The 26146-nt window shown below is 41.3% G+C and overlaps 3 protein-coding genes and 1 pseudogene across 4 annotated transcripts; all 4 read right to left on the reverse strand.

Moving 5' to 3' along the window:
• Positions 1-7106: 7106 nt before the first annotated feature.
• LOC106759429 lies at positions 7107-8750 on the reverse strand. Its single transcript, XM_014642597.1, has one exon. The coding sequence runs from the start codon at positions 8748-8750 to the stop codon at positions 7107-7109; it is 1644 nt and encodes a 547-aa protein (XP_014498083.1).
• Positions 8751-8809: 59 nt separating this feature from the next.
• Positions 8810-11887, reverse strand: LOC106759442. Its single transcript, XM_022779944.1, has one exon. The coding sequence runs from the start codon at positions 11885-11887 to the stop codon at positions 8810-8812; it is 3078 nt and encodes a 1025-aa protein (XP_022635665.1).
• Positions 11888-12488: 601 nt separating this feature from the next.
• On the reverse strand, positions 12489-19417 carry LOC106759451 (annotated as a pseudogene).
• Positions 19418-19498: 81 nt separating this feature from the next.
• On the reverse strand, positions 19499-25941 carry LOC106774768 (mRNA-decapping enzyme subunit 2). Of its 2 annotated transcripts, XM_014661813.2 has the most exons (9): positions 25815-25941; positions 25630-25726; positions 24667-24818; positions 23546-23673; positions 22111-22206; positions 21757-21909; positions 20621-20724; positions 20466-20533; positions 19499-19971 (listed from the first exon to the last, which is right to left on the reverse strand). In XM_014661813.2, exons 2-9 carry the CDS (start codon positions 25698-25700, stop codon positions 19787-19789), a joined length of 957 nt encoding a protein of 318 aa, XP_014517299.1. In that variant the 5' UTR covers positions 25701-25726; positions 25815-25941; the 3' UTR covers positions 19499-19786. The 2 variants fall into 2 exon arrangements, with proteins under 2 accessions (XP_014517299.1, XP_022642165.1); XM_022786444.1 differs by having other exon boundaries at positions 25630-25903.
• Positions 25942-26146: the final 205 nt, after the last annotated feature.

The following is a 26146-nucleotide window of genomic DNA, read 5'->3' on the forward strand; positions in this document are numbered from 1 at the left end:
AAAAGAAGAGATCTAACGGAACTTGGAACTTGAATCATTAGCTATCTTAAACATTAGATCTTAATGCGAATTTGCTTGCTATTTGTCCAAGGGATTGATTCTTAGTGAGAAAACTTAGGCTCTTTCACTTAAAGGATTGGGGTTTGAGTGTTTTAGTAGGTTGACTTTAGTGTTTGATGGATAGGAGATGTTTTTGTAGATGCACGAGACTGAAGCCTATGAATTCTAAGCTTAACTTGTCATTCCATACCATTTTTTATATTTCCCATCTTCAAAGTGCCTCAAACTACCAAAGTCCACCTTTGAATTCTTTGATTATTTATTTACTTGCACATAATATTCTATTCTTCAGTCTAGATGCGTTACTAATCATACAATTATCTAGTAATACACGAGTCTCTTGGGAAACGATACTTGGACTTACCATTTTGTATTATTTAAGCGATTCATTACACTTGTCCATGAACAAATAAGTTTTTAGCACCATTGGTGGGGTCTCGTGGTCAATACTAGACTATTGAGCGATTTCTAACCTATTTAGACTTTATTCTATGTGTAATCATTCTTTTCTTATAAATAGTTATTTAAATTGAATTAGGCTTACTTGTGGCTTTAGCCATGTTGTTCTCTAAGTGTATGCAAGGTAGCATCCTTTCAAAGAGGGTCATATTTTTAAATCATCACTATCACATCCTGAGACTGAATGAAAAATAGTGGCATGGGGAGGCAACAAGCATGAGCACAACAAGCAGTCCACGTTCTCCCTTCCTTGCGTCTTGCTATTTTTGTGCTTTGAAGCAAAAAAGGAAGCCTTGTCACCACCATTCTTTGATGGGAAGCAAAGAACTCAAGCCTTGCAAGCCAGAGTTGATCAAATTAGGTTATGAGTGTTTAAAGATGTCGAAGTAGTGGAAGGCTAAAATGGAAGTTCCTTGTACTTGGAAGCTTAGCTGGTGGCTAGAATTGGTTCAAGACATGTTGGTAAGAAGAAAAGAGGATACAAATAACAAAAATTGCGCCTCATCGCTTCATTTGTCAAGCTAATGACGTTAAACAACACTTCCTAGGAGGCCACCTTAACTCTTTTCTTTGTTTTTTTTTTTTTTTGTGGTTGTTGTGTCATGTTATGTTTGTATGTTCATTTGTGACTCGTATAATATGTGTTTATGCCTTTGTTTGCATTCATGTATTGCATAATTTTATTATCTTTTGAGTGGTCTTTCCATGATGAACAAGCATGATTGATTTATTTGCTTTGATTGAAACTACTTTCATGAGTTTTTAGACCATTGTAGTTGAGTTGTTTTGTTTAGGCCAAGTTACCTTTTGCTTGAGGACTATCAAAGTTCTAAGTTTGGAGAAATTTGATAATGTTAATTATTGAGCTTCATTTCAATGACAAAATCATCTCTCTTATAGTTTATTACTTGTTTAAATCCTCACTTTTATCTTCCTTTTCATAACTATTCTTTTTTTGGGCTACACTTATGTAATTATAACTCTAATCCCCTATTTTTGATGTTATTTTGGTGTTAAGAAGACCCTCTGGTAATATTGTCACTTGGATGCCATTATAGAGGCAACATCTCGTAACTCCTAGGCTTTGTCCCTCCTCTTAGCCTTGGTGACCTCCTTTGTAAGAACAATTGGATCTATTGGCTGAACCTCTCATAAATGGTGAGCTGGTTGAGGTTATTTACAAGGTCATCTTCATTAGCCACTAGTCGCATATGCACTTATTTCACACCAAAGCACTAAAATGAATCATGCAGCTTTAAAGCCAAACAAGAATCAGATTACAAAATCTATATAAAGGTTACGTTAAAAGGATTTTGAAATTCGGTTTTGTTAGTTGGATTCAGTAGTGATTATCAATCAGATTACATAAACCTAAACACAAAATCTGGTGGATTTTTCTAATCGGAGAGCTTACCGAATTCAAATATACACACAAAGTTCAATGACTCTACACTCTAAAAAAAAACTCGATAGATTCGATGTCCATTTGGTTCTAACTTTGGATCCGAAAAAAAAAATTGGATTTTAAAATCCAAAATCTGATTCTTGGCTTTAACTCAACACCACGGCAGAAAACACACCCAGAATTCCAATGAAGTCTAGTTACTTTACCCCCTTAAATTATTTAATATATAATTAGAAGGAACAAAATTGAAAGCTAACAAAAATTTTGTAGGATTTTGAACAATTTTAAAAAATTGAGACAAACGAAATTCGATGGTACTTTATTATATATTAGTTAGATGGGATTTGAAATTCATTAATATGTTAGTCAACCAATTTCAATAATTTATTAAACAAAACTCAAGTGAGCAAAAAAAGATAATTGATTGGGATTCGATGTGGAGTACACTCAAGTTATATAATATGTTAGTTAGCTCGTGTAACACTGTTTTTATCTTCTAAATATATATATATATATATATATATATATATATATATATATATATATATAACATTATGTTATACAAAATGTTATCTTGTACTAATGTTCGTTGTATACTTCTAATCATTCGGGTTGTTTCGTCCTCAATCTGTATGTATCTAAGTAACAGGTTTTCGACTATTTATTTAATGACATAGACTCTCAAGGAAATGACTTTGTATTATAATTAATTTAAAGTTTAATTGCTTCATATATTCTTAATTTGGCTAGAGTGTATCAAGTTTGTCTACTTTTATAAAATAATTTCAATTACGTCTAAACATGATCTAAAATATCTAAACGTTGTAAAGTTTGCATCAATCAAATCTCTTCCGTTAAATAGATAAATACCATATAAACTTTTTTTTCTCTCTCTTTTGTTTTTCTGAACACAACAGCTTTTTGTCAGTTTTTTGCAACATAAAATGATTGTTCCGGTCGGGAATTCGTCCAAGCTTCCTTGCACAATTTCCCACTCCGAATCGTCCGGTCCTCCGCTGATCCGACTCTTGGTTGACCGATGTCCTTCGTCCAGCCGTCCGGGTACCTGCTAATGATACTCTGACGCTCAAGTCAGTGTTCAACTTCTTCTGTAATAAAGGTAGAGATAGAGAGAGAAAGAGAGAAATAAATGAGCATTTAATGGTGGCTACCTCTTACCTTTGACTCCTATTTATAGTTTTTCTCATGGGCCAATGATTAGTGGGAACTTAATCACGGCCCAATCACAAGCTTGTTAAGATTAATTTGGCTTTACCTTAATCTCGAATACTTAATACCTTAACTCAGAAATCTTACCGGCCATCGCGACCGGCTACGATTGCTGACAGTCATGTAGATGCTATGAAGGTTCGCCGCTTCGGCCTTTCGTTGTCTCGATTTCTTCTGACTGGTCCCGGCCGCCACGACCGGGCCTCTCATCATTTCATCGGGTGGTGTGACGGTCGTCCTTTCTTTCACCAGGCCGTCCGTCCTACCCCTTACAGTACACAAGTCCCCCAAGCCTGAGGTGACGTAGTGACCGAAAGGTTTCGAAATTCAAACGGGTGATGGTTCCGCTTCCTCTAGCGTGTTCTGGGCGGGAAAAATACGTGGCGCGCCCTGAGTGGAAATTGAGCCCTTGGGAGCTTAACCGTCTCGCATCTGGGCCGTTGAACGTGGGATGATCTAACGGTGATGGTGCATTGGCGATTTTCAAAATTTCGCCTATAAATAGGGGTGAGGGTGAGGAGCCAGACACCTCTCTTTCTTCTAATTTTTCCGATTCTACGACTCAGGTAATAAATGGCAGTAGTCAGCGTTTACTCTTCCGAGGAATCATCGGGTCGCGGCGGGGCTGGTGAGGCTGAGGTGACCAGCGGTGCAGGTGGTTTTGCGGCGGGTTCGTCGGGGATTGCTGTGGTGGGGGGGCTGCCCACTGGGGTTGGGCCGGCCACAAACTCTCCAAATTCGGTGTCGTCGTCCTTCCTGGAAGCCAACTCTGACGATGAGGATGAGATGCCGCCTTCTCCTGAGGCTGACCGGCTGACAAATGGTATTGCCATTTTTCTGTTGAAAGGTGGGGTTCGCGTGGATCCAGAAACGGCAGAGCCGGCCGGAGGATGACCTCGGATTCGGGGGTATCGCTGGGCTTCCCCCGACGTTGACGAGTATACATCGGACTTCGGAACTCGCGATGACTTGTTGTGGTGGTCCGAACGGTCGTATATAGCGTGTGATGTCGAAGATGCACGCCTGTTTCGACTTGGTGTCAGCCATCCGAACGAGCGGGTATTCCACGGGAAAGGGTCGTCGGTGGAAGACTTCTTTTTCGTGTATACTTATATGTTCGACCAGATGTACATGAGGGTTCCGTTCACCGAGTTCCAAGCATCGGTTTTGAAGGAGTTAAACGTTGCTCCTAGCCAGCTGCATCCCAACGGGTGGGCGGCCGTCCAAGCATTTACGTCTTTATGTGCTGCCGTGGGGATAACACCCATGGTACGGGTGTTCCTTCACTACTTTAATGTTCGTCCTGTTCCTCGAAGAGGATGGGTGTCGTTGTCCTCGGTGCATGATCAGACTCTGTTCAAACCCTTCTCGGACTCGTTCAAGAATTTCAAGAAGCGGTATTTTAAGATAATAATCAAAGAGTCCAGACGAGCAGAGTTTTGCGATTCCGACGGTGGGCCTCGGTTCCCTTTTTATTGGACCGAAGGCCCTCGAAAAATAAGGGCGTATGTTGTAGGGTTGTTAACTGCAGCGGAGAAAGACGCCGTTCGGACCATAAACACCTTGCCCCGCCAGCTAAGTGCCCGTGGTTTCGTCGACTGTTTAAAATATGAAGATTTTGATCAAATTGCTTTTGGTATGCTTTGTTTCGGGTTTTCCTTTGAATAACTTGATTTGACTTGTCTAAATTTTTGTTTTTCTTTCAGGATACATGTCTGTGCCCGGTCCTCGCCAAACTGGATGGTTAGCCTCTTCCCAGCGTCGTCGGGGGGGTAGCGCGTCGCAAGGAGTGAAGCGCCCGTCTGTTGCTTCAAGTTCGGCTCCCACCACTCAAATTCCCGTCGGCATTCCATAAACGGAGTTGACTGTAGAGGTTCATCCCCATGAGGTCATTGCTACCGGCCGGGTTCCTGATCCCCCATCCCCTCCGGCTGATCAACTGATCACTGTGCAATCATCCGAGTCGCCTCCGGATTCAGAGGTTCCTTTAGAACGAAAAAGGAAATCTCGTGCAGAGGGTAAGTCTTCGTCTAAGAAGAGTCGCCGGAGCGGGAGCTCATCCTCTATTCCTTTGCCGGCCAACATATTTGATCCGACGTTTGATGCTGCTTCGCGATTGGAGGTGCGAGCCAGCTCAACACAACGTACGGTCATCGAACCTTTGTCCGAAGGAGAGCTCTATGTCGCTGCTGTTGAAATGATGGCTAGAGGGGTTATGATGGCCGTGAATGCCCGCGAGAAAGGAAAAACCCGAGAGGGACGTGATCTGCTTCGGGAGTTGGCTGCGGAGCAAGAGTCGACCGCCGCCCTACGTCGCCTGGTGGAGTCATTAGCCAAGGACCACGAGGAGTGTGGCGAAAAATATGCTAAGTTGCAAGCAGACTTGGAAGAGGCCAGACTTCAATTAACCAATTCCAAGAAGGCTTTGACAGCCGCCCAGACCCGTGAGACCGGTTTGGCCGAGGATAATCGCAAGCTGAAGGTTGAGGTTCGTCGCCTGGGCAAGAGAGGGGATGAACTGGCTGCCCAGAGCGAACGGTTAACCCAAGAGTTACTTGCTGCCGGTGATGCCCAAAAGAAAAGGGATGCCGAACTGGTTCAAGTCAAGGAGGACTTTGCTCAACTGGATGCGACGGTTATGCTGGAGCATGAAGAAGGATTTAACAAAGCCTTGCGCCAAGTGGAGTATTTGATGAAGGTGAACCCGATGACCTACGGCTTTGATCTCTATCAAGATGTTTATGATGGAGTGATGGGTCCCATGCGGGCAACCTTACCGAATGACGGGGGCACTGGAGCCGAGGGAGGTGTGGATGACAGGGTTATGGAAGATCGCCTGGACGAGACGGACGGGGCTTAATTTCAATTTCGCTTTTTTACATGTTTTTGGGTATTTTTTGTTGGAGTGTGGTCGGCCTTTAAACACTTAGGAATAGTTAGTGTTTGTGGTTCGACCCATTGATGACTTTGTTTTTTGTAAACCATACTTTATACCTTGATTTGGGGAAAGCATTATCAATACGAAAGTTTGGTTCGACGCTTCATTTGTTTGCCGTTTACTTATTTCTCAGGGTTGACGAAAGGTTCTCTCCTGCTAAGGCGTGAGAGTCCATTATCTCTCTGCCGTTATCTGGGGGCGAGTTCCCCATTTTATTTAATAAGTTGTGCGTGTTTTTTCCGAACGTTACTTAATTCTGTATGTAATGGCCGGTGCTTCTCTTTTATGCCGGTCGAAAAAGGGACGGATCCCCTAATGCTGTTTAGGAGAAGGCAGGTAAGTGCCGTTCGCCTATATGCCGATTGAGAGGGACGGATCCCTTGACATTGTTTAGGTGAAGGTAGGTAAGTGCCTTTCTCCTATATGCCGATCAAAAGGGACGGATCCCACGACTTAGGGACGGATCCCATTTGCCTTTTAAAAATAGTGTTTAGACGAAGATGCCTGGAATGACCCTGTATATATTGATTATCAAACGATTGTTACAACTTGTCAGTTTTAACTAAAGTAAAACTTCAAATGGGTCGCGTTCCATGTGTTAGGGAGCTCTCGACCGTCCGGTCTAGCTAGGCGGTATGCCCTGTTGTTAAGGGTAGCAATGATTCTGAAAGGGCCTTCCCAGTTGGCCGCCAACTTTCCGTGTGATGAAGTTCGTCTAGCTTCCCCTGTCTTCCGCCACACCAGGTCGCCTTCTTGGAAATCTCTTGGGCGTACCTTTGTGTTGTATCTCCTTTCGACCATTCTTTTGCAAGCCTCTGCACGAAGTGCCGCCCGATCACGACGTTCTTCCACCGTGTCGAGCTCAACCCGGAGCTCTTGATCATTTAACGCTATGTCCTCAATCTGTCTTCTTAACGATGGTTCTCCCAACTCCACTGGGAGCATGGCGTCGACGCCGTACGTTAAGTTAAAAGGGGTTTCACCCGTCGTCCCATGTGGGGTACACCTGTATCCCTACAAGACCTCGGGCAGCTCTTCGACCCATGCTGCCTTTTTCTCCCCCAACCTTCTTTTTAACTCTGCCACAATAGTTTTGTTTATGGCTTCGACCTGCCCGTTGGTTTGGGGGTGTTCGACTGAACTCGTCACATGCTTAATTCCCAGATTTTGGTAGAATTCCCTCAACTTCTTATCTATGAATTGTCTTCCGTTGTCGGTGATGATCGTTTTCGGGAGGCCGAATCTACAAATCAGCTTCCAGCAAAACTTTTGTACTTGGCCGGCCGTTATAATGGCTAAAGGCTCGGCCTCCACCCACTTGGTGAAATAATCGATTGCCACCAGGAGAAATTTCTTCTGTGCTGGGCCGACTGGGAAAGGACCTACTATGTCCATGCCCCATTGGGAGAAAGGCCACGGGGCTGTGATAGAATGCAAAAGATGGGGCGGGGCCCGGAGGTCATTGGCGTGCGCTTGACACCGTAAACATTTTCTAGTGAAAACGCGGGAGTCTTCTTCCATAGTGGGCCAATAGTAGCCGACCTTTAGGATCCGGGCTTTCAGAGTTCTTTGCCCCGAGTGGAATCCACAAACCCCGTTGTGGAGCTCGTCCATCACGTACTGCGCTTCTTCTCCGGACACGCACTTGAGTAGAGGGGTGGAGAATCCCCTTCTATACATGTCGTCGCCTACTAGCAGGAAACGAGCTATTCTTTTTGTTTCTTCCGGCCGGAGGCTACATCCGTCGTCTTGTTTCTTTATTAGCTCTCTGATTTCTCCCCTCCAGTTGGCGGCATCTGTGGTAATTGCATGGCATTCGACGGACGGCTGCAGAAGGACCTGCTTGATAACCGTTGTCAACTGCCCTTTGTCCTTGCCGGAACATAACTTGGATAACAGGTCCGCCCTCGCGTTCTTCTCGCGGGGGATGTGCCGGATATCCGCCTCTTCGAACTCCGAAATCAACGCGGATGCCTTATGGAAGTACTTGGAGAGGTGGTCCTCTTTTACCTGGAACTTCCTGTTCATCTGACCGACCACCAACTGAGAATCGGTTCGACAGATCAATTTCTTAGCTCCCATATCCTTGGCCAGTTCCAGGCCCGCCACTAGGGCTTCATACTCTGCCTGGTTGTTGGATGTTTTGAATTTGAACAAAAGGGAGTGCTCTAAAAGAAAACCGTTCGGCCCCTCGAGGACGATGCCGGCCCCGCTTGCATTCTTACCAGAAGCTCCGTCAACATATAAGCTCCAAACGTCGTTTTCCGCCGGTGGCAATTCTGCAGCGAAGTCTGCAAGATGTTGCCCCCTTATGGAACCCCTGGGTTCATAGCGCATTCCGAACTCGGATAATTCTATTGCCCACGCTACCATCCGTCCGGCCAGGTCGGGCTTTCTTAGCACCTTGGAGATTGGGTGGTTGGTTCGGACAACCACCTGGTGGCTCTGGAAATAGGGTCGCAACCGCCGTGTGGCATGGAGCAAGGCCAGCGCGACCTTCTCCACCTGTCGATATCGGGTCTCGGCATCTTGCAGCGTGCGGCTAACGAAATACACAAGCTTCGGTGTAGGAAGCTCTTGGACTAAAACGACACTTATAGTAGTGTCCGAAACTCCCAGGTAGACGTGTAACTCTACTCCCTCGTCCGGGCGATTCATTATCGGCGGGTTCATCAAAATCTCTTTACCTGGGCGAAGGCCTGTTCGCATTCAACATCCTATTTGCTAAGAGCATCTTTCTTCATTTTCTTCATGATTGGCCTTGCCCGCTCGGCCAATTTCGGGATGAATCGGGACAAAGCCGTGAGACGTCCGACTAACCTTTGGATATCTTTCAAGGTCGTCGGGCTCGGCATTTTCAAGATGGCCTCGCATTTGTCTGGATTAGCCTCAATTCCCCGGGATGTCAGCATGAAGCCAAGAAATTTTCCTTCGGATACCCCAAAAGTGCACTTCGCCGGATTCAACCTCATCCCGTACCTCCGAACTTCGCCAAAGACTTCCTCCAAGTCACGCAAGTGGCTCTGCTCATCGGGCGACCGGACCACCATGTCGTCGATGTATACGTCCATGCAACGCCCAATCTGTTTGGCGAAGACCCTATCCATCAGCCTCTGGTAGGTGGCCCCCGCATTCTTCAATCCGAACGGCATTACCTCGTAACAATAATTGGCCCGGTCCGACATGAAGGCGGTCTTCTCTCGATCAGGGGAATGCATTAGGATTTGATTGTATCCGGAGTAAGCATCCAAGAAACTGAGTATCTTGTGTCCGGAAGCGCTGTCCACTAGAGCGTCTATGCTCGGCAAAGGGTAAGAATCCTTTGGGCACGCCTTGTTCAAATCCGTGTAATCTGTACACATCCGCCACTTCCCGTTCGCCTTTTTCACCATTACTACGTTGGCTAACCACATTGTGTACGTCACTTCCTTGATAAACCCTGCCTCCTTTAGTTTTCGCACTTCTTCCTCAACTGCCTTCCTCTTCTCGTCTCCCATCTTTCGTTTCTTCTGGGAGATTGGACGGGCGTCCTTGTATAACGATAACTTATGAGACATCACAGACGGATGTATTCCCGGCATATCTGCTGCCGTCCAGGCGAACAAGTCTCGGTTGTTCCACAACATATTCCGCAGCTCCTTCTCAATCACCTCCGGTAATCCCCTTGCTATAGTGGTGGTTTGGTCGGCCTTAGTCCCTACCAATATAGGCTGGGTTTCCCCCACCGGTTCCAGCCGATCGTCTATATTAGTTCGCGGGTCGAGGTCGGCCAAAGCGACTTCGGACCGGCTTACCTTTCGCTTCTCTTCCTTCGGGTATATGCGTAAACCGGCCGCGTAGCATTCCCTGGCCATTTTCTGATTGGCTCTTACTGTGCAAATAGTCCCCCTTCGGGTGGGATACTTCATTGTCAAGTGGGGAGTGGAGACAATCGCCCCAAACGCATTAAGACATGGTCGTCCCAACAAAACATTGTAAGCGGTACTTGCATCCACTAGTATGAATCTTACCTTCATCTCCTCGCTCTCCCGCCTCGTCCCCAGGCGGGTGTTAAGGTCGATATAGCCCTTTGTGTCTACTTGCTCTCCGGCGAATCCCACAATCTGTTCGTCATAAGGAACGATGAGGTCCTTCGATATGTCCATTTGGAGGAAAGTCCTCCAGTACAGTATGTTGACCGAGCTGCCCTGGTCCACCAATACCCTATTCACTCCGTAACGGGCTATCTCAATGTTGATGACCATTGGGTCATCCTGATCGGGGTCNGGGGNNTGAAAATCCTCNTCNGAGAAGGTGATAGGTGGCATCGATCTCCTTCGGACGTCAACAGCATGTATGGATCTCAGCGCCCTGATACTCCTTTTCCTGGCGGACGAGGTGGACCCCCCTCCGGCAAAGCCTCCGGAGATGGTGTTTATCGTTCCTCTCAAAGGTCCTCTCGAGGCGTCCCTACTGCGGCTCCTGTCTCTTCTGTCCGTCCGCCTCCCCTGATCTCTAGGCGGACGATCATATGTCCGGTAGTTCGTTTCCCTTCTGATGTTTCTGGTCGGACTAACCGGTCTCGTATAAGAGTGTTCTCTTCTGGACGGTCCCTCCGTTCGGTGGACGTCTTCTCTTCTAACATATTGCTGCAGCTGCCCTATTCGGATGAGCTCCTCAATCTTGTCTTTCAACATCACGCAATCCTCCGTATCATGTCCGGAGTTTTGGTGATATAGGCATCGCTTACTCAGGTCCGCCCCTGGAGGCGTGGGCCGCTTCTGAGGTGTTGATAAGACTTGGGTGCTCAGCGCCTCTTGCAGTATCCGGGCTCTGGGGGCGTTGAGAGGAGTGTAATGCGGGAATCTGGGGCCCCTCGGCCCTTCTCTGAGTCTAGGTCCGTTCGGTTTGCTTCCTTGGCCTTCACCTTTTCTACTGTCCCCCTTCTCGGCCTTAGCCTCCTGTTGTTCTCGTCGGTAATTTTGTTTCATATTCTCCACCCGAGCCTCATCGGCCGCCCGTTTCCTCAATTCCTCCATTGTACTGGGGGGATTCCGGCACACACTGTCTTTATAAGGGCCTGGTCTCAATGCAGGCATTACATACTGGAGGGCTAGTTCTAAACTCAGGCCCCTTACTCTACGGACTGTTTTCTGATACCGATCCATGAAAGACTTCAGAGATTCTTCCTTACCCTGCTTCAGATTCATCAGGTCTACCACCGTCACCTCCTCCATATTGCTCGCGGCAAATTGTCTTTTGAACATTTCTCCCAAACTCTTGAAGTTCTCAATGGAATTAACCGGTAACGAGTTAAACCATTCTAAAGCTTCTCCTTCCAGGGACAGAGAGAACGCCCTACACCAAATGGCGTCACACCCGGTGCGGAAGGTCATGGCGTTGATGAATGACTTAACGTGGGCGGTCGGGTCGGACGTCCCGTCGTACATCTTGAATCGAGGCGGTACAAACTGCTCCGATATGTTTACTTCCATAATTTCCCGCACGAACGGCACCATAGTGGTTGACTCCTTCACCTTAACCAGTGATTGGCTATCTTTGTTTCCCCTCTCCTCTCTTCCGTCTGCGTGAGCACTACTGTTTTCCCCCTCCAATGGTATCCGCTTCTCTCCTGCTCCCTCACCTTGCTCGCCTCCGTTTCCCCCGTTCTTACTCTTCGCGATTTGGGCCAAACATTCAGCCCTCATCGCAGCCATCTCCTCTTCGTGCTTTCGCTGCATCTCCATCATCCTCTGCTCCATCAACCTCAACATCTCTGTCTGATCCTCGGTGTTAGTGTTTCTTGTGGTCACCATTGGGTATAATCCTCCGGCCCCACGGTGGGCGCCAAAATGTTCCGGTCGGGAATTCGTCCAAGCTCCCTTGCACAATTTCCCACTCTAAACCGTCCGGTCCTCCGCTGATCCGACTCTTGGTTGACCGATGTCCTTCGTCCAGCCGTCCGGGTACCTGCTAATGATAATCCGACGCTCAAGTCAGTGTTCAACTTCTTTTGTAATAAAGGTAGAGATAGAGAGAGAAAGAGAGAAATAAATGAGCATTCAATGTGTGGCTACCTCTTACCTTTGACTCCTATTTATAGTTTTTCTCATGGGCCAANGATTAGTGGGAACTTAATCACGGCCCAATCACAAGCCTGTTAAGATTAATTTGGTTTTACCTTGATCTCGAATGCTTAATACCTTAACTCGGAAATCTTACCGGCTGTCGCGACCGGCTACGATTGCTGACAGTCATGCAGATGCTATGAAGGTTCGCCGCTTCGGCCTTTCGTTGTCTCGATTTCTTCTGACCGGTCCCGGCCGCCACGACCGGGCCTCTCATCATTTCATCGGGTGGTGTGACGGTCGTCCTTTCTTTCACCAGGTCGTCCGTCCTACCCCTTACAGTACAATGATTAATTTTCATTTAAATATATCTTGATACTATTGTTTGATAGTGTAAGGTAGTGAAAAAGTACAGATTCTAATTCAGTGAAGATGAAAATGCAACCCCTTTAAAGTTCTTTGAAAAGAAAACGAGCCTTTCTCCTTCATGCTAATGCAACAACCTTCCCTCATCACGTTCCAGGTAAGAATAACGTTCGTACAGATTCTTCACATTTTTCCCTAATAATCAATCCCACAGAATCACTAATCATTATTATAAGATTTCTCAACACAAAATTCATGCACCATCCCGCCATTGTTCCCTCTTTTATACCCACTAACTAAAACGATCACACCACGCCATATGATTGTCCAACATAGACAATTTCTACTCCAAATCAGAGTCAATTTCTGCTTGCTTCACGAACGACCCCTTTATCTTAGGTCGGGTTTCCACATAAGCCCTTCGCAATGCATATCGCATGGTTTTCTCAAACTTTCGATTCTTCCTCTTCTCTCTGTATCGTAGCACCCTCGCTTCACGTTCCATCCCACACAACTGAGTCGCCCCTTGCCCTCCACTTACTCCTAACAAACCAATAACACTCGATTCCGAACTGTTTCACCAAACGAGTACGACATCTCCGACACGGTGTTCCCGTCCGGCACCACTTCAACATCAAGCAATGACGACGAAACCTATAGTTAAAGTTTGGGAGAGAAAAATGTAATCGTGAAGTATTATTACTGCACTAAACTTCCTATTACACAAAAATGTCCTTTTAAGGGACAATGGACCAGCACCTAAAAGGCTCAAAACTAAAAGTCCAATTCTACAATACAATATATTTCAACACTCCCCCTCAAGCTCGAGCATATTAATCATATACACCAAGTTTGGAAAAATTAAATCCTAGGCCCCCTTAGAGATTTGGTCATAATGTCTCCGAGTTGTTTATTGAATTGACAAACTCAATAACAAAACAACTTCTCTCTAATAAAATGACAATCAATTTCTATATGTTTCGTTCTCTCATGAAACACTAGATTGGAGGCAATATGAAAGGTTGCTTGGTTGTCACAGTACAGTTTCAATGACTTATTTCCACAAAATTTCAACTCTTGGAGAAGTTGCTTGATCCACACAAGTTCGCATGTAGTCAAAGCCATAGATCGGTATTCAGCTTCAGCACTAGATCTAGTAACAACACTTTGTTTCTTACTTTTCCAAGATATAAGGTTCCCTCCAAGTAGAACACAATATCCTGTAGTAGGTCTTCGATCAATTGGAGAACCAGCCCAATCGGCATCACAATATCCTTCAATCTGAGTGCTTCCCTTGTCCTCATATAACAATCCCTGTCCTGGATTTCCTTTTATGTATATGAGAATGTGAATCACTGCAATCCAATGGTCAACATGTGGATTCTGCATAAATTGACTCACAACTCCCACTGGATAAGAAAGATCAGGTCTTGTTATTGTAAGATATATTTGTTTTCCAACCAGTCTTTTATATCTCGCTGGATCTGAGAAAGGTTCACCTTGATCTCTCATTAGCTTTTGATTCAAGTCCATAGGACTATCAATGGGCTTGCAATTTGTCAAGCCTGTTTCCTCTAAAATATCAAGAGCATATTTCTTTTGTGAAATGATGACACTTTCTTTTGACTGTGCCACTTCAATAGCAAGAAAGTATTTTAGACGACCCATATCTTTAGTCTGAAAGTGGTTGAACAAATGATTCTTTAATTGAGTAATTTTAGTGTTGTCATTCCCTGTAATAACAATATCATCAATATACACCATGAGATAAACACATTTGTCAGGAGAAAAATGACCATAAAACACTGAGTGATCCGCTTCACATCGTTTCAATCCAAAATTTTGCACAACCCAACTAAATTTACCAAACCAAGCACGAGGTGATTGTTTCAAGCCATAGAGGGAATGACGTAATTTACAAACTAACCCAGACTCCCCCTGAGCAACAAACCCAGGAGGTTGCTCCATGTATATCTCCTCTTCCAGATCACCATGAAGAAAGGCATTTTTAATGTCCAATTGGTAAAGTGGCCACTGACTAATGGTAGCCATAACAAGTAATATACGAACTGTACTGGTTTTAGCCACAGGAGAAAAGGTATCACAATAATCAATGTCATAAACTTGAGTATATCCCTTGGCTACTAGACGAGCTTTTAGACGATCAATTTCACCAATAGGACCAACCTTAATAGCATAAACTCATCGGCAACCAACAGGCTTCTTACCAGGAGGAAAAGGGACAATGTCCCAAGTACCATTGTGGTCAAGGGCCTGCATTTCATTAACCATGGCTTGACGCCATCCAGGATGATCAAGTGCCTCATAAATATTATTAGGAGTCTTAAGGGAGGATAAGGAGGAAACAAAAGAGAAATAGGTAGAAGACGGACGATGATAAGTCAAAAAATTATAAACAGGATATGGATTACGAGTAGAACGAATACCTTTTCAAAGGGCAATGGGAAAATTATCATCTGAGTCGGTAGAAGACGAGGAGGATGAAGGATCCATGGTCTGGTGAGCTGATGGAGGAGGAGATGAGTCTAGAGGATCTTCATTGTTTTGAGCTTGAGATTGTCTCCGATGCTGACATGTGAGAAGAGGTGGAGGAACAATGTCATTCACATTTTGAGTTTGAGGTATAGAAGCATGAATTACCAAGGGATCACACGATGGTAGAGGAAACATTTGTCGAACAGATGAACGATCCTCCACGGAGGACGAGAAAAACGGCGTATCCTCAAAGAATGTGACATTAGGCGACATATAATATCTCTTGGTGGAGGGAGAATAACATTTATACCCTTTCTGAAGACGAGAATATCCTAAGAAGACACACTTAATAGCCTTTGCTGATAGCTTATCAAGACCTGGAGAAACATTATGGAGAAAACAAGTACACCTAAATACACGTGGGGAGATATGATATAGAGTGTCATTTAGAAAAATGACAGAATGAGGAATTTTATTCTCAAAAGAGGAAGAAGGCCTCCTATTGATCAGAAAACAGGCAGTGAGGACTGCATCGCCCCAGTGATGCACAGGAATATTAGTATTTAACATCAAGGAGCGTGCAGTTTCAATGAGATGCATGTTCTTCCTCTCTGCAATACCATTTTGTTATGGAGTGTGAGGACAGGTTGACTGGTCTAAAATTCCTTGGAAAGATAAGAATGAAGAAAACGCTGAAGAAAAATATTCCTTAGCATTATCACTACGAAGGATTTTAATTGTCTTCCTAAATTGGTTCTTAATTTCATTAATAAAGGACATAAATATGGACAAAAGTTCAGATCTCTCTTTCATTAAATAAACCCAAGTACATCGAGAGAATTCATCAATGAAGGTTACAAAATAATTAAAACCAAAAAAAGTAACACGACTTGGTCCCCAAATATCAGAGTGAATAGTTGAGAAGGGAAAATTACATAGTGTCTCAAACTTTTTAGGATAAGAAGATCTAACATGTTTTCCTAATTGACACGACTCACAATCTAAGACTTGAATGTTCTTGGGACTTGGAACCATCATCTTCAACTTGGATAAACTTAGATGGCCCAACCGATCATGCAAAAGTTTTGGGGATGAAGTGGTAAAATAGGAAACTGGAGAGCTATGTTTCAAAAAGTAAAGTCTTCGAGACTCATGTCCTTCTCCAATTAGGCGACCCGTACCATGTTCCTGTATAACAAAGGAATTAACAGTAAAGGTTACAGAACAATTTAAGGAACAAGTCAATTGGCTCAAGGAGATTAAATTGTAAGGACAATGAGGAATATACAAAACATAATTTAAATTTAGTGAAGGAGATAAGGAAACTCTACCAATTCCTTGAGATGCAACTTTGGATCCATTGGCAACAATAATGAAATGAGGGATTTTCTGACAGAAGAAAATGAAGAAATAGTACCAGAGATATGGTCTGAGGCACCTGAGTCAAGGATCCATGGATTGTGACCTTCCACAGATTGAGATATACAGGCAGTTGACACATTGGACATGGAGGAGGAGTGTTGGCCAGGATTAGAAGATTTTCTAGACTTATACTTCAAAAATTCTTGGTATTCTTCATTTGAAATTTTGGATTCGAGATCATCAGATTTCGAAACATGAGCGGCTTTGTCTGGATATCTATGTAAGGCACAACATTTCTCTCAAGTATGGCCTATTCTCTTATAATGTGCACTAAGAACGCATACCATGACCACCACGTCCTCCTCGGTTGCTTCTGCCTCCTCCTCTTTCTTGTGGTGCTACCATAGCTGATGTTTCAATACCACCAATTGAACTTTCGTCTTTAACTAATGAAGGTACTTGAAGAAGTCGAGTAACTAAGTTATCCATTGATGGAACTTGATCACCAGCTAACATTTGATCACGAACATGATCAAAATCTAAATGTAGACCTCTTAGAATTAAGACCATGTAAAACTTATCAAGCTTCTTGTTTAGGCCTTCTAAAGAATCATCCACAAATAAATTCTTCAATTCTTCTACAGCAGCACGAGTTGTTCCTATGTAAGCAACCATATCATGATTGTTTTGTCTGAGGGAAGTCACTCTTTGAGTTACAACAAAGAGACGTTGCACATCGTTAGCAAAGATATCCTGAGCTTTTCTCCAAAAAGAGGAGCACGTTTTGTAAGGTCTCAAAATTTCTAATACTTCTAATTCAACCGATTGCCATAGGACAGCGCATAGTTGAAAATAAAGCTTCTACCATTGAGACTTCTCTTCTTCAGGAACGGTGGAAACATCTTGTTCAAGATAATCATGGTATCCTTGACCATGAAACCATAACTCCACGGAAGAAGACCAAGATATATAGTTTTTCCAATTGAGTTTTTCAGAAGTAATGGTTGGAGTAGAAGAGAGAGACGGTGTTCCAAGACCAGCCATTATAAAGCCAAACAAAAAAGAGAGAAAAATTAATTGTGGGAAGAAACCCGAAACAGAGCAACCCTCAACGGAACAGCAAATCAGAGACCACAACACACTCAAGAGACGGAGGCGAAACGACCGGCAGTGGCGCGGTGAAGTTCCGACACGGGAGAGGCAGTGTGTGAAGCCCACGCGCCCGAAAAAGGTCAGAAAGAAACGACGCGTGACGACACGTCGAGAGAAGAAATAGGCGACGACCAACAGGGATAGGTCGCGCTCGTCGAGGCGCACCGAACCCTTGACTTCACCGGAGAAAAGGCTACGACAGAAATGACAGTGAATGCGACGACTGGTAGTGAGCAGTGGCACACGGCAAACCCTAACCTGCTCTGGATACCATGTTAAAATTTGGAAGAGAAAAATGTAATCGTGAAATATTATTACTGCACTAAACTTCCTATTACACAAAAATGTCCTTTTAAAGGACAATGGACCAGCACCTAAAAGGCCCAAAACTAAAAGTCCAATTCTACAATACAATATATTTCAACACCTGTTACATAATTTAATTCTCGAGTCAATTCACTGGAACACCAAAAATTTATACATAATATTTCGAATTCGTTACTAGGTGGTAGTACTCACACTTTGGTTGAGAGATTGGGATGGGTAATTAAAGGAGGAGAGTTTGGTGCGGCAAAAATCGATGTCGAAACAACTTTCTGATTGTTGGTGGTTATTGATGAGGGAAGGAGCGAGGGAAGGTTTGGTTTGAACTGGAACGACGTTGTAGTTTTTGGAGTTGTTATTGTTGTGGAAAAATTTTGAGTAATCAGAGCGAGGAAGGGGTCCATTTCTGAGTAGAAGATCTCCTTGGACTTGATGTCAAGGGCGTCCATGAATTTCGACCCGAAATTAAGGTTAGGATGAGCCAGACGGCGACATCGGGGTTATCGGGTGCGCATGCATCAGAAGTAGTAATGGCGTAATCGGAAGGAACAATGAAGCCGAAGGAGGTAGTGACAGAGTCCTTGATGATGAAGTCCACAGAGTCGAAGAAAGCTCAACGAGGACACTATCATGGCAGTGCACGAAGAAGTTGGCAAAGTGAATGTCAGAGTCACACCTGATGTAGAGGACGGTGACGTTAGCCTTGCACGTGATAGCCACGAGTGCCTACTCGCAAATATTGAGAAAAAGCTGCTCTATTCATAAAAGTATAGGAAAGAGAAAAAAATTTTAACGCCATTTCTATTTATTTATCAGAAAAGATATGATTGAGACAAATTTTATCATAATTGAATGAAATTGACATTTTTAAACTAAGTTTGGATGAAATTGAACTTTTTAAAAAAAGTAGACAAACTTAACACACTGCTATCAAACCGGAAACAAAGAAACAATTAAACCTTAATTTAACTATTATTAAAAGATAGCTTCTAGAATAAGCATCTTGTATTTCGAATTAACTACAAATCAGAAATAATTTTGTTATATAATTCATTAGCACAATGGAATCAAGCTTTCAAGTAACTCCAAAGAAAAATTGTTGTATTCATAAAAAGAACTAAGGAAAAAGATGCTTCTTTTGTGTTAGTTGTCTGTACACAACATAAACTAATTTATGTCGTACGTTCATAAGAAAAAGGAAACATGTTTCCATCAAGGATATTTTTTAAAAACAAATCTAGTTTGAGACAAGAAATTTCAAAAAAAATGACATTAGAATAATAGTGAGCTAATATTGATCCCAAAACCTTAGGCCTAATTCCATTATGTTAGGGAGGACTAATGATATCTATCAGTCACTTGCACATTTGTTTTCGTACATGTGGTGTTTAATGATATCTATCAGTCACTTGCACATTTGGATTCTCTGCTGCCAACTTTCCCTCCTGCCATTATCTGCAACCTCTCGGCCCTTGATAGATCATTACACAATAACCAATTAGGAGAGAAAGCACAATGTATGATCTTGATTTCTGCTGTAGAGGAAATCGAGAGGATGAAGATGATTCCTGCTTCCATCATAGAGTAGCCACTTTGTTAAGATTTATAATGGCATATTACCATCGGTTTCATTCCCTGAGACCGGGTATGGATGAGTGCTAATAGAAGGAGAAGTATAACTTATACATTGAACATTTTCTCTAGTTTTACAGATAACACCAGTGACTGAAAAATACTATTTAGGTACAAAATACTTCCTATACATAATGTACATAATACTCATTCAACCAGACAACTCGAGGAACAAGATGTACAGCAACCTCCTAATTGGAGTGGAGAGTGAACACTACCAGCTTTTCTCGAGTGAATACTACCAACTTTGGGTTCAGGTGAAATTGGTGAAATCAATTCAGGTACACGAAACTTTACAGGAAGGTTGCTGAACTTTCATGAAGAAAAGGAAGCTTCCATTGCTTGTAAAATTGAGGCAGTATCAAATCTGAAATTCCTAAAGCTCTTGCCAGGCCCCACATCATGGGTGTGAGAATCAGATTCCGGTTTTGTAGGCTGGTTATCCACTACTGTGGAGCTACTTCCAATAGAATTGTGTTTTGCTTTCCACACGCAAATTCCTTAAAAAAATTTAATAGATTGTTAGCAATCCTCACTAATGTAAGAAGAATGTGTAGTTTGGAAAATGTACATGGGTCAAACTAGGCATGCATTAGATGATTAAAAAATACTAGCATGCATTGCAGTACTAAATTTGAAATAAGCAACATTATACAAGCTCATCCATAGTTGATTTTCCCTTTGAACCACTTGACAAATCCTGTACCGAAAAGACCTTCCAAACAATGAATACACAATCTTGTAGCTAACAAAATGCAATACTAACGATCAAACTTCTCAAGCCAAATGCACTCAAATTTAAAATCATTGGTCAACATTTGGGGCCGTAAGACTGCGATGTACATAATATACTATGCAGTGCAACATAATGAGAAATTAAACCATCCCAACACAGCCAAGGATTGAGTAACTAAAATTCATCCAACGTACTCACGCATTTAAACAATAAGATAACTGATATAGCCAAACATATTTTGGGTGAAATAGGACCAACCTTTAAGAGGCAAATCAGGCCTTGGAGCCATAGCAGGATGGTGGGTAGAAATCCATGATTTCAATGATCTGCATGAAGGCAGTGAATCTTTTTTAACTTCAACAATACACGGGGCATTCACTGAAACTATCAAAATCATATGCATGTGTACTCACGCCAGAAAAGGGGCCACCATATAAAGCTTAAGCCCAGTGATCCCTCGAGATATCACTTCATCAGTTGCTGGTTGGAGGTCATCAAGCCGGTGCCATGCAATTTCCTGCACAAATAACAGTTTCTCAGTATTTTGGTCACCTACAGTTGCCCATCACATGGTGATAATTTTACCATAAAATTTAACCAAGAGCAAAGAAAACTAATATCATGGAAAGTTCTCACCCACAACAAATTCAATTAAATAAATCCAGAATTCAAAGTAATAAAGATTCAAATTAGAAGCCATAATGGTCCACGCTAACAGATAGAACGTAACATGACTACATTTCATGTCAATGTTTTTGAAAAAAAGATTGAAAACAATGTTAGTTTCACATGACTTTGAGGACAATGTAACTAAATGGGCTGCAAATACTAAATAAAGTTGCAACTGCAACAAACTTGCCTACATGAAAATCAATAATTCCAAATTAGTTTATTTGTATTTAAATATAGTTTTGTTTTGGATTCTAAAAAATATTTTTCCTAATACCATAGTCTATGATCCCAAATCTCAATATTTTGTTCCTTTATCTCTATCTTCTTGTCAGGCAGTTCAAAAGCGAATAATATGAACTAGGAAGTAACTATTTGAAAAGTGGTATACTTATCATCCGCAAATCATACTCTTCCTTTATAGTCTAACGAAATTTCTCATTTTACCTTAACCTATCGTATAAGAAAGTATTAAAGATAACTATAAGATTAAGCACCCAGTTTTTGAGTTTTGAATTTTGACTCAACAACCCCAAAAAGTACTTCAAGAAGTGAGAGTTGCCCTCACATATTATATATTTTGACCATAGTACTAGTTGATGTGACATCAAGGATGAAAGATAGCTAGACTAAACATCTATATGTGGTCCAACACTAGGTGGTCCGCTAGACCCGCCAATAATTACTAGAATAGACTTTGATATCATCATAGAATTTTTGAATTTTGGTCTAACTTAACTCCAAAAGCAAATATTCACGAAATGAGGATTACCCCCAACTTGTACACTATTTTAGTCATATCACTCATCAATTTCAGATATATGTACAATCTCCAACAACATAAAACTTAGAATAAGCAAAATTGCAAAGAATCACATACACTGATTTCCTTTTTGGTAAGCGGAGCAAATGATGTATCATCTTTTACTCCAGCAATAATGTAAAGCCTCACTCTCTGTTGCCCAAAGATAACTTCAAGGTATTCATCCTTGTTAAGAAGTTTTGAAACATCAAAACCGGTTTCTTCCATGACCTGCACCAACCACAAAAACAAAAAGGGGAAACTAAGCCATGACTCGTAATAAAACGTGAATTAGCAAATTAATATTATAGATTTTACAGTACATATCAATTTTGCAATGAACAGGCAAGTATCCTTCTTACACCAACAATCCAAGCGCACAAGGAAAAAATGGCCCACTAAAACAAGACTGAGAAAGCGTGGCATTCTTACTTCTCTAATGGCACATGCATGATCTTCTTCATCTTTGCTCTTTTTGCCACGAGGGAAGCTCCAACTTGAACCTTTCCATCCCTTTACTAGCAAACACTGTCAACAGCAGGCATGTAAAAACATGGTCAAGATAACACAATAAGTAACTCTGAAGGAATCTTCAAAACTATTGTATCAGTTGATAGTTGAAAAGATCTTCAGTGGAATTATACATGCCATCTCTAACTGTGATATTTCATCACCCTAAAAATTCTTTTGCAAAATTATTCTTTAATTTGTTTGCCTTTGAACATGGCGCAACTTTCCCTCAAAACAGATTTTTAGTTGGTGATGAGTATAACTGGCTTCATTATATCATTTGCATGTCCCTTCATACAAGAGAAATTGGGCTTGAAGTCAAAGCATATATGGTGTGTGTTGACTGTTGAAACCTCAGGCTTGTATTATATAAGAATGGGGGCAGCACTCTTAGTCTTAACTACTAGATTAGAGGCATTTTTTATATGGACCAACTCTCTCCTAAAGCTCTATATGTCAGGTGAAAGCTAAATATAAACTAACGATATAAATTATATCTCCCACTTAAACAAATAATATCCTGTTTTTCAAATGAAGTTAACCAACTGGAATAATGAAGATCATCCATACCCAAGTCACTACATTAAGAATACTGAGCAGAAAGAAATACTTCATCTTCCAAGTGTAGGGGTTCCTGAATTATTTTGCTACCTTATGACCTACAAAAGGCTATGGCTTTTCCTGTGCCCACATCAAAAGTCTATAAGCATTACTCATTTTAACATCAACCAGCTCGCAACATTGATCTTCCTAACAGCCAACTATGGAGCATAAATGTTTACTGAATTTTAACAACCCAATGAAAGAAATGCCACTGACAGCTTTTTATATTAACTAATACGAGAGTTCCTACCAAACCTATTTCCTTTTCTACTACAATTGTATTTCCATATTGATTGTTAGCCTTTATATCTTTTGTATGCATGGTTTTTATTAGCCCCCCTGTTTCTTAATATAAATAATATCGCGAAATCTATCACACAGAGAGTAACCACGTTCATACACACTGATTATAGTAATAACACACCAAAACATACCACAGAGAAGACAGCCCCAGCACTAGAAAACAAAGTAATTTTCTCACTATAGAAAGCATAAAATAAGAGTCATTGAAAGTGCTTATTCTTGGCTTACCCTTTCATATGTTTCATCAAGAATTATTGCCCCAGTTACAGGAACTCGAACCTTATAGGATCATACACACTGATCTTTTCATACGTTCATACACACTGATTATAGTAATAACACACCAAAACATACCACAGAGAAGACAGCCCCAGCACTAGAAAACAAAGTAATTTTCTCACTATAGAAAGCATAAAATAAGAGTCATTGAAAGTGCTTATTCTTGGCTTACCCTTTCATATGTTTCATCAAGAATTATTGCCCCAGTTACAGGAACTCGAACCTTATAGGATGTGAAGTCCTTGAAAATATCATCTATATGGGCCACGTAAGGCTTTAAAACATCACAACTGTTGAACACTTCTAAATGTTAAGGAATATGGCATCTAATATATAAATTGAAGTTGAAAGAGAGTATACGACACTACCGATGACTAGCATTACTTTAGGTAAAGCCAAAACAACTGTGCCTAATAATGTCTACAAAGTACATTAAATAATGATAGCCTTCTTTCATCAGGTCAAACAATGTAATCAAAGAACAACAAGGTTCCAAGAATCATTGTGTAAATAATTATCATTGCCTGTGTCAATGCACAAGCATGCATGTGAGCATGGCTAACAAGCTGAGCATAACACAACCCTCAATGATGAGCTCAACTAGTAATACAAAAAAAAAAAAAAGAATTATGTAAAAAAAGCGATGAAGGGGTCAAAGGAATTCCAGATGGGATCGTGTCAACATCTTTTTGTGCCATGTTCATGCAAAGATAATTTTCCACAAGCAGTTTGCTTCCCATTAATGTAGACATTAAATTTCATCTTTAGACATATAAAATAAGCTAACAAAAACTATGCAGGTTTCCTCAAAACTGGAGTGTGAAAACACTGTAAATTTACATTTTCCCTGTTTTCCAATATTGGGTTCATATATTACAATAGATGGCAAAGGAGTAGAATTGAACATGAAAGCTTGAGAAGCAACTAAATTCCTACCAAGTTTAATGTCTTACAAATCTGAGTTAGGAACACACAAGCTTCACTAAAGAATTGTGACATTGTTTGATCCATTGACCTAATCCTACCTAGCAAAAAAAATTGGGTGTTTTTGTTACAGGAATGAATTTCCATGCACCATTCATTTCCTCTACTTGCATACTTGTACTCCATCCCCATGTTCAAAATAAAACAAACAGTTTACTATTGTTACCTTTTTAATTAATGAAAACTATAAAAGAAACTAGAGCACGTAAAAGTTATTTCTCTTATGGTCAAAAGGAACAAGAATGAAAAAATTACATTCGGCTACTGTAAACAGAAATACTGAAAACAAAACAGTTACATTAAGGATACACAAAGAAGTAAACTCCTTCAGATTTAATGATTTCAGAGATGGATTATTTTCTACAGAGTTATCTTCATAAAACCAATGTGCATACTCCACAAGAAACAAGATCCTTTCAAAAGACTGAAGATCTTCCTTTGGCACATTTAGCACAAAGCGACTGCAATATAACATGAAAAATGTCTTATTAAGAAAGGAACAAAACAAACACAGAAAGACACAATTAGAGTCAACAACAAAAAGGAAGGAACACGAATGCAATGACTCCTAATGTTACAGAGTTGGAGGACGCAGCATCACAGAATATAATAAACCTCTCACTGCATATCTATAAATGGCAGTTCATTTCAACGATCATCAACTGTTATAATATTATTAGAACTAAAAAAACTTAAAAAAAAAAAAAAAACTGAACAGTTGCAATAGCAGAAAACACTTTCATTATGCTGATAGTGAATAATCCGAGATTAAGAAAAGAAAAAATATCCAGCAGATTATTCTCTTACAAAAATAGTATAGCAGTGTAGCAAGTAAGAATAATTTACTCACTCAGCAACAGAAAAGAAACCATCATATGCTACTTAAAGCTACTATCATACTGAAACTCATATTCTTACAATCCAAAATTACATTGACGACACAGCGAAAATCTTCCAAAACCTTCAAACCATACATTCATCAAACAATAATATTAATAATAATTAAAAAAAATATATTCAAAAGTCACCAGCTGACAGTATTACCAATTCTTTAGGTAAGACGGTACTATTAATTAGAGGCTTAAAGTGTAAATGTGTAATATTGATAATGTGGGCTAAAAGGAACCGAAAATCAGAAAAATTCAAGAATTAAATTAAAAAAACAAAGGCTAAAAAGTTCCCTAAGTTTCAATGCCCTATTTTCCTGCATTTTCTGGGAAACGAAACAGAGAAGCAAGAAAACAAAAAACGAGAAAAAAGAAAATGCGAGACCTGCAGAGATCATCAAGAAGTTCTTGAGGTGGTAGACCGTTCTTAGAGGAAGAACGGTGATGATTCGACATCGCTGCCCAGTGCCAGTTCTCAAACCCTAAAATCAAAAAAGAAAATAAAAAATACTCAAAATGAAAAAACTGAAAAAGAAGCTTCTTCGAGAATTTTCTATGAGTTTCTCTCACTCTCTCTTTGTCTAAACAGCAGAAAGAAAAATACGCCCTGTTCTACCCGAAACGGATCTTCTTCGCCTTAAATGTTGAGACCCGTCTTCAAGTTTCACCAAAATCCATTTCGACTTTTAAACTCTCATTATTTTTCTTTCAACTTTTTACCTGAATCATAATAAAATTTTCTACTGGGAATTAGTTTATGCTTAATTTATTTTTAAAATTAATATTCAGACGAAAAATAAGAGTATTTTTTCCAAACTAATTCCCTTTTAAAACAAAATTCTTTAAATAAATCTTTTCAAACATTATTTCTCCAACTAGATATATTGAAATATTATATAATA

Source organism: Vigna radiata, chromosome 1 (genome assembly GCF_000741045.1).
Source record: "Vigna radiata var. radiata cultivar VC1973A chromosome 1, Vradiata_ver6, whole genome shotgun sequence".
Lineage (NCBI taxonomy): Eukaryota > Viridiplantae > Streptophyta > Magnoliopsida > Fabales > Fabaceae > Vigna > Vigna radiata.

What these genes read in the sequence shown, in the direction of transcription:
- LOC106759429 (XM_014642597.1), bottom strand. Translation starts at nt 8,750, where the DNA reads ATGAATCGCCCGGACGAGGGAGTAGAGTTACACGTCTACCTGGGAGTT.
- LOC106774768 (XM_014661813.2), bottom strand. Translation starts at nt 25,700, where the DNA reads ATGTCGAATCATCACCGTTCTTCCTCTAAGAACGGTCTACCACCTCAA. An exon ending in ATGGTGGCCCCTTTTCTGGC is followed by an intron (nt 20,534 to 20,620) that starts GTGAGTACACAT and finishes GCCTTCATGCAG; the next exon opens with ATCATTGAAATCATGGATTT. An exon ending in GCCTGATTTGCCTCTTAAAG is followed by an intron (nt 19,972 to 20,465) that starts GTTGGTCCTATT and finishes AATTTTTTTAAG; the next exon opens with GAATTTGCGTGTGGAAAGCA.